Raw genomic sequence first — 8,168 nt, 5'->3', positions numbered from 1 at the left:
GGATTTCTCTACCGCCATCGTTACATTACGTGTAATCACGATTACTAAATCTGATTACGATACTTTTATCATATTCTAAGACGTCAACAACAGCAGAGATAGCGTCCGAAATGGATGTGGATCACCATGAGCCCGGAGGCGAGACTAAATCGGCCATGCATACTTGGCGTTACCGCCACCATTTCACGTACAAGGCAGATCAAGGGAAAAATATCATCGTCCAGTGTAATCTATGTCTGCCGAGGGTTAACCTGCTCTCCACGTCGAAAACCTCTACATCAAACCTAAAGAAGCATTTAGACGTAAGTTGGCAGAGAGTCGTTTCTCTGTAACGATCTCTCTTACCCGCCAGGTTAATGTTTGAAAGCGTCAATGAATGAACAGCTACCCTCGTGATTAATAACGTTACATTATAGCTGCGTGCTGATTACCAGCTCATGGCGCTGCACGCCCTCCATGATCAACTTCCCTTTAAAAACTAACCATTTCACCCTGCATGTGTGTGTTATCAGAGTGTCACTGGAGCTGAAGTTTTCAAACTGCGAGAAAGTCAGAACACAAGTGGCACACCTCCACGGAGTGACAGGAAACATTGTTGGTGTTTGTTTTTTCTTGTCTTCCAGAGAACACATTTGGGCTGTGAGGCCAGGCCTGATGCCAAGAGGGGAAGGAAGAAAGAGGAGCACAACGGTGAAGAGAGCAGGCACTGCCAACTCAAAAAACTTAAAGCGGAAATCATCTCCAAGTGCATGACCCAAGCAAAGACTGACGACCTTATTTTCAACTTCATTGTGGAGGATTGCCAGTCATTTTACGTGCTAGAGCAACCTGGCTTCAGGAAGCTGATCGCAGGCTTGACTGAGGGGCTCAAGTCCATGGACAGGGTGACCTTGTTTACAAAGGTGGATCAGGGTTTCTCCAGGATGCGGGAAGAGCTGATGGCAAAGCTGAGCGGCATCCAGTACGTGTGCACCACGGCTGACATCTGGACGGCCAACAACAGAAGCTTCTTCGGGATGACCTGTCACTGGATCGACACAGACTCTCTAGAGAGGAAGTCCGCCGCCCTGGGCTTCGCGAGGCTGCAGGGCCGGATCACATACGACACCATTGCTGGACGGATACACGACATCCACGTGGCGTACAATATCGAAAGCAAAGTTCAGACCACGGTCACTGATAACGGCAGCCCCTTTGTGAGCGTGTTCAAGGAGTTTGCTGTGGACACCACGGAAAGCGACGACGACATCGGCTTCTATGAGAACGTGAGCGCCGTCCTGGAGGGCGAGCCGGAGCAGGACATGCTGCTGTTTCTGCCCACAGTGCAGCGCTGTGCATCACACACCCTGGAGCTGATTGTCACTGAGGACTTCTGGCAGGCGGTGTCGCAGGGGCCCATGTGCCAGCTACATTACAGTGCAATGGCCAAGGTGTACGCCATATGGAGCAAATGCCACCATCTCCAAGTCGGCATGGATGCGGCGGAGGAGATAGGAAAGATGGCGCTCGTTGTCCCCGCCGTCATACGCTGGAATGTGGAATACTGTGCGGTGCAGAAGATCGTCTCTCTCACAGAGCGGGAGCTGACCGAGCTGTGCGCCCGCCTGGAGGTCCCACGCATGCAGCCCGAGGAGATGGCCTTCCTGAAGGAGTACGTGACTGTGTTCCACCCGCTGGCGTTTGCACTTGAACTTTTCCAAGCAGAGCAGAAATGTTACTTGGGGCTGGTCATCCCAACCGTACTCAGTCTGAAGAACAAGTTGAGCGAGCAGAAAGATGCGGCAAATTACTTTGCTGATGTCATCAACGCCATCGTAGTGGCGATTGACGTGCGGTTCCAGGAGCTGTTCGCCAGCACGGAGGCGAAGATTGCCACAGCGACGACTCCTCAGTTTCGCTTGTGGTGGACTGCTGCCTCTGAGAGGGAGGAGATGTGCACCCTGCTGGCCACAGAGGCGTCCCAGGTGGATCCCTGTAACGTGACGGAGACGAACCCCAGCCGCAACTTGTCCACCATCGAATCCGAAGACGACTTCTTCAGCTACGGGCCCGTCAAGCCCGCCATCCAGATCCAGCAACGGGGGGTGATGGAGGAGATCCGCAAGTACGTGGAAGGAACGGGGAAGAGCCTCGAGTGCCTGCAGGACTTCCCCAGGGTGAAGCAGCTTTTCCTAAAATACAACACCACCTTGCCGTCCACAGCCCCCGTCCAGCGTCTGTTCAGTCAGAAAGGCAACCTGGTCACCTCACAGAGAAACTTTCTGACTGACGACTACTTCGAACGCATTCAGCTTCTGAGATACAACAGCAACGTGTGCACTTTGATCACTGAGTGAACGCACTCCCGGTGGCGACTCTCTCACTCTCTCTCACAGCCTTTTAATTGATGCAGAATCAAACCATATTGTGCTAAAATCATTGCAGAAAAAACCCTGAGTAATATCTCGTTTCAGACAATTTAGCCCAGATGTGTTTTCTGTTTTCTAATATTCCTCCTGTTTTGATAGCATATATCTTCCACTCCTGAATGGCCTAATGAAAAAATCGAATTGACAATCATGGACAATGGCATTCACGGACTGAATATACTGACAAAAGCATCTTTCTATCTGTGCTATTTGTTGTGATTTGAAGTAGCCACAGGGTTAAACAGAAGTGATTTTGTCTTTCAGTTAAGATAAGTCTGTTTTTTCTACAGCTCTTCAATGAGAATGCATCTCCTGTCTGTATGTTTTATATCATATATAAAGAGACAAGGAAAGAGCGTTTTTTTTTTTTTTTGTCCGTGTCTCACCTCTTTTCATGAAAACAAATCGGAGCCCAGAAGTAATTAGATTAGCGACGGTACGGGAACGGCTGCTTTATTTGCATGCAGCCCCCAACTGCATCAACAGATACTGATTACCGTTTCAAAGAAGCCTGTGTTTGTGTGTGAGGAACACACACACACACACAGCACACAAACACCACATTTCCAGTGCTGCAGAGTCCCGACTGGTTCCCTTGCCGTGTGCCCAGATGTCAGTTAAGAGCTTTGGTCTTGTCAGGCAGCTGCCTGGAGACCAACAGGAGGCTGTCGGAGCATACAAACACACACTCGTACACAGGCTCTGTCTGGACCCGAGCTGTCGAGAACATGACACTTCTGAAGATGCAAAACCAACCCCAAGAGAGTATGAAAAGCCCTGGGATTTGCTCTTTCTTCTCTTCAACATCATTGCATGTATGACTCTGTGTGTCTGTGTTCTTGTTTGTTTTTTTTTTTTAGCTTTGCCTGCAGCAGCCACACAGATGTCAGCAGGGATATCAAATCCCAGGCAGTGGACTGCTGTGAAACTGCCGTCACTGACCCAAAATCCATCTGCTCGACAGACAGTCTATTGAGATTCTGTTCAACACATCAGCTGATCAGGACAAAACTGCAGCTTGAACAACTGATGGCTGAGCGAGAACACAGGAAATGGTGTGTAGCTAAAGGATTGCTGCAGAAACTAGACATGGCACCTTACAGCAGAATACAATACAGCCATGCAACCAGTTCAGTTTAGGTGAAAACTGCACAATGCTAAACAGATTTAGAGAGTTTAAAAATAATAAAAATAATAATTAGTAAACAGGTTAAGAAACTGGGAGCTGCAGTTTGGTGTAAGTTGCCATAATTATACACAAGCAACATACAAAATAGGTCACAAATTAAACGTTTTTGTTAGTTTTCCATATTCCATTTATGAAACTGTATTGGTCTATATCCATTAGAACAAGTGAAAACTTTAAAGTATGTTTTTCATACTAGAGTTTTATCAGTCCCTCCATGCTGAGTGAAGAAAGGGTCGTGAACTATTAAAGACCGGTAATTTCCTGCTGCGGTGCGTTACGATCATAGCAGACGTGACGTTTCCACTGTGAAGTTTCACAGCATTTAAAGGTTTTTTCCCACCGCATTGAGAAGTGATTTGGATATTTAAGTTACATGCTGAGGCCAAAGGGTCAGAAAGAGGACTTTTTGAAGCCAGATCTAAAAAATGACTTCTTGTGTAAACTGTCATGGAAGAGCCACCGTCTAATGTTTCTATATATTCCACTTCATGTATGGTGGGCTGAGGTGCAGCGCTGTGTGACTCTGCATGGGAGCAGATGAATGAAGTTAATGAGTGAGTATAAACTATGAGTATAAACTTTCTCCAGTTTATAAATGGCAATCCTGCCACCTGTTGGACGCAGAGGTGCACTCCAGTAAACAACACTTGTTTGGTTACATGAGGAAATTTGTTCAGTCGAATGAAACAAACCTCAGGCCCCAGTTCAAAGTTAGATCCAAAGTTTTAATGATGTCAGAAAAACAAATGGTACAAAGTATTACTCCTGAAAACATCTAGTAATACCCGTTACCACACTTAAACACACACATTTAGAACAGGATCATTTTAGGCACAAAGTGGGTGGAAGGTGTACAGTGTGTGTTGGACTAACAACTGGTCAGTACCTTTGATTTAATCCACCACCAAGCCCATGTCTTCACAGTCCTCTCATGCTTCCTCCCTCGCAGAAAATCCCTTAGAACCTCTGTTTTATACAAAAGCAGCATGGCTGAGACAAATACTGGAGTCACATTAACCGTCAACCTCATCACCTCTACTGAGTCTTTGTCAGCGCAGTGATACAGTCCAGTAAGGAGGGAAACATTAAAGGTGTTCCAGACATGGCTGGCATATGTTAATATTCTAATGCCCTTCTCTCACTTTGCTTGGGTAAGACGCCCTTCTGGTGTGTGGTCCCGGGACGGCCCCAGTCACTGCAGAAGTAGCTTGGCAGGGCTGAAGTGGCCCAGGTTCTCACAGGACTTGATCCAGCGCTGGACATTAGCAGGGGCAGCGGAGGCCGAGCCACTCTGTAGCACGCAGCAGTAGCAGGCGATGTCGGCCAGGGAGAACTCCGGCCCGGCCAGCCAGGGGTTGCGGCCCAGAGCGGAGTTGAGAGCCCGCAGGACGGCGGAGCGCTCCTTGGCGCTGCCCTCAGCCAGCTGGAAGAAAGCCGTGTCCACCCAGCTGTCCACCAGTGTTGCGAGCGCAGGGTCACTGGGGTAGGGAGCCAGCAGCTTGAAGAGGAAGCGCGCCACGTTGGCCTCACCCTCGATGGGACACATGTTCTGGACGCTGAACTTCATCTGCAGTTTGGGGACTGTGAACAGCACAAAGGATAAGGGCTCAAGCATTTAAAACATTCAAATAACATGAACACAAGGTCTGTAATGGTTAGAGATAGCATTCCTAAAACTTCACACTTTTCAAATATGTACATGATCTTATGTAATTGAAAGAGTGAAATATATATATAATAAGTAATATATTCCACAGTAAAAAGCCTATATTGTCCCAAAAGGTGACTTTGAAAACGACTTTTGTTACAGTAAAAGGCTGCAAAGCTCTACTTGATTATTAAATTACTGACATTATTTTTATTAAATATATATATAAAAAAACACACCCCTCACATTTAGATAGTCGACCCCCAACTCAAAGGGCTTATGTATGATTGTATTTTATTGTTCGCTGTAATTACTTTAGCAGTGTGAAAGGTATTTTAATTAGTTTCACAGTCTTAGAAAAAACAAGTGGCAAACCATCTGCTTACTTTAACAAGTAATTACATCCAAATTAAATAGCATGGTTGTATCAGGACCGTGCACCAGGCCATAAACTGGTTCAGGTATAGCATGGATATACTGTATTTTCCCCTATGCTTTGATTTAAAATCAACTGTGCATGTAAGTTTTGCAAAATAGTGCAAGAACGTTTTTCTTGCACTCCCTAGGGAAGAATTTTTTAGGTCTCCCTTCCACCTCGCTCACTTCTCCTTACCATCTTTCCATATGAGGGTGAAGCCAAGCTGGAACATCTGGCGGGCATAGCTGTCCGCATGGCGTGGACCTAGGCAGGACAGGAGCTGTGGTGGCACACTGGTAACCGAGGAGTGGACGTGGACGGTGGAGAGCACCCGGTAGCGCTGACACAACAGGCTGTGGAGCACCAGCAGGGACAGAGGTGGCTGTGCCGGGTTGGCGTTTATGACGATGTCACGGAGAGCACCGAGGTCCTTGTGACATGAAGAAAATTTTAAAAAGCAGGTAAATAGATGCAGCTTCCAACCATAAATAAACTACAACATCTGTGTACTATAACAAGGCCAATACAGGCTGTAATCAGTCCACACCCTCATATAAGCTTCAAGATAAATTCCAATATGAGCAGGTTGTGCATGTTGGCGTGCTATTCATAGCGTGTAATGACAGGAAGTTATGATGGGTGTGATAAGGAAAAACAACACAAGACTGTTGCTGTCGAAGTATGTCAGGTGCAAGAAACCAAAGCATTTTGTCCATGCATCAATAATAAACACTAGTATCATCCCCAGTTCCTCACCTTTCCCAGTAGTGTGTCCAGGCTTGTGACGCCTTTGAAGGCTGTGGAGCTGAAGCTTTGGCAGGAGAGGCTGCTGCTGACTGTCAGGTCCAGATCGGCATCTGGGGTTGTAACCGTCTTCGCCAGGCCCTCCACAGCTGCTTTCAGCTCGTACAGTTTTCTCATGATCTCGTCCTGCCGGGCCTCCAGAGCTTTGACTGCCGGGTCCACCTCGCCATTCTGTGGAGACGGGAGAGAATCACTCAGTTTGGTTGAAACCACATGTGGGAATTTGACATTGTGAGCATTGAACAGGTCGAGCAAATCCTGCAACAGTTTTACAATGTGGCTGGAACGTGTCCCTACATTTAACTGTGCTTGTGCAGATAAGATTGAGAAAGAACATATTTAATATATTCCCAGTCTTGCGATAAACCCGAATAGTAAAAACACACATAACAAGATGGACCACAGAAAGACGTCTCATGAAAAGATTTAAAGCCTAGACCTTAGGTAGAAAGGGTTTCAATCTTGTACCATCAGATCAAGCTAATTACTGGTGATATGCGTCACAACATTACCTCAAATGGAAGTCAACACTACACACTAGTCTGTGGTAGTGCTGCAGGAAGTATCCAGATACTTCAGTAAAAATAGCAATATTACACTCAAAAATACTCCATTACAAGCACAAGTCCTGTATTGAAAATATGACTAAAGGACAAGCAAGTAACATCAGCAAAAATGTACACAAAGTTTTGATGGAACAGTGGAGACGTGTAGTAATTGTTGCATCAGCCAGAGCTGAGATTTCTCATTGTACTGACAGGCTAAGCTAGCTAGCTAGCCTGGCTAAAGACAGCTAATGCTAATACACCGTGCGAGCTGCGCATGGATCAGTACGTGAGAAACAAAACGAGCTGCGGGAAAACACCGGGAGCCAAACACAAGGTAACCATCCGAAAACACTAGTAAGCTCGTCTTATTTCAACATCAGTCAGCAGTTACCTGAAGCGCGTGTTCAGAGGTGCAGCTGTCCCCCTGCTGCGCGTGGATATTTGGTAACTTGTACATGCAGGTTGGCAAGTCGGTCTGTATGTGACCCCCGCAGATGGGCTTTACCTGGTACATGGGCATGGTGGAGGACAGTTAGTGGACTGTCAGGGACAAACAGTTAAAAACAAAATCCGTGACAAAGATGTCCTCTGGGGCTGTATGATGTTGACAGGCAGCAGCAGCAGCTAGCAGAGCTCGCGGGCACGTAGGAAAGAGAGCGCGGTGACGTCACATCCGGTGCACGTAAACGCCGAATTTAAGTAATGTGGTGGTGAGTAGTTTTAATTCATTTGTTTATGAGTAGATATTAGAAGAGATGTATATTGTTTTTTAATATTCCCACAGCGGTGTTAAAATAATCCAGATTTGTTACGTTATGTTACCTGCAGCTACATTTCTCTCTGCACGTGTCATCAGAAATGCACTAGAGGGCGCTACCGTACAACTGCACACGTCTTTGCCAGTGCCGTGCAGGAGGTCAGCAGTCAACAGATGATCATACCGGTCTGAACGTAACCGGAAATAAAAACTAAAACTACATTTAGAAAAACTAAAACTGATTTGCAGTGAATGTTGATGTGTGAAGCTGTGACATTCTCTCATCTGCATTCAGTCATTGCTTTAACATTTCTATTGTCTGATCCTTGCTGCCGATCAAAACTCACTGCTGCTTCTGATTTGCTTTCAGCACAGGCCATCACGTGTTACCTTTAA

The 8,168-nt window shown here is 46.4% G+C and overlaps 2 protein-coding genes across 3 annotated transcripts; one reads left to right on the top strand and one right to left on the bottom strand.

Annotated features, from left to right (window-relative positions):
* On the top strand, positions 1-2,750 carry zgc:161969 (uncharacterized protein LOC569044 homolog). Its single transcript, XM_041957624.1, has 2 exons — positions 1-302; positions 624-2,750. Exons 1-2 carry the CDS (start codon positions 111-113, stop codon positions 2,334-2,336), a joined length of 1,905 nt encoding a protein of 634 aa, XP_041813558.1. The 5' UTR covers positions 1-110; the 3' UTR covers positions 2,337-2,750.
* A 1,557-nt stretch (positions 2,751-4,307) lies between these two features.
* On the bottom strand, positions 4,308-7,659 carry aimp2 (aminoacyl tRNA synthetase complex interacting multifunctional protein 2). 2 transcript variants are annotated; one of them, XM_041957498.1, is made up of 4 exons: positions 7,521-7,659; positions 6,420-6,638; positions 5,859-6,093; positions 4,308-5,178 (listed from the first exon to the last, which is right to left on the bottom strand). In XM_041957498.1, the coding sequence occupies exons 1-4, from the start codon at positions 7,533-7,535 to the stop codon at positions 4,790-4,792; spliced, it is 858 nt and encodes a 285-aa protein (XP_041813432.1). In that variant the 5' UTR covers positions 7,536-7,659; the 3' UTR covers positions 4,308-4,789. The 2 variants fall into 2 exon arrangements, with proteins under 2 accessions (XP_041813432.1, XP_041813431.1); XM_041957497.1 differs by having other exon boundaries at positions 7,407-7,653.
* Positions 7,660-8,168: the final 509 nt, after the last annotated feature.

This window comes from Chelmon rostratus, chromosome 17 (assembly GCF_017976325.1).
Source record: "Chelmon rostratus isolate fCheRos1 chromosome 17, fCheRos1.pri, whole genome shotgun sequence".
In the NCBI taxonomy this organism is placed as follows: domain Eukaryota; kingdom Metazoa; phylum Chordata; class Actinopteri; order Chaetodontiformes; family Chaetodontidae; genus Chelmon; species Chelmon rostratus.
The sequence above is the reverse complement of the archived record's forward strand: the minus strand, read 5'-3'. Positions and strand labels throughout refer to the sequence as shown.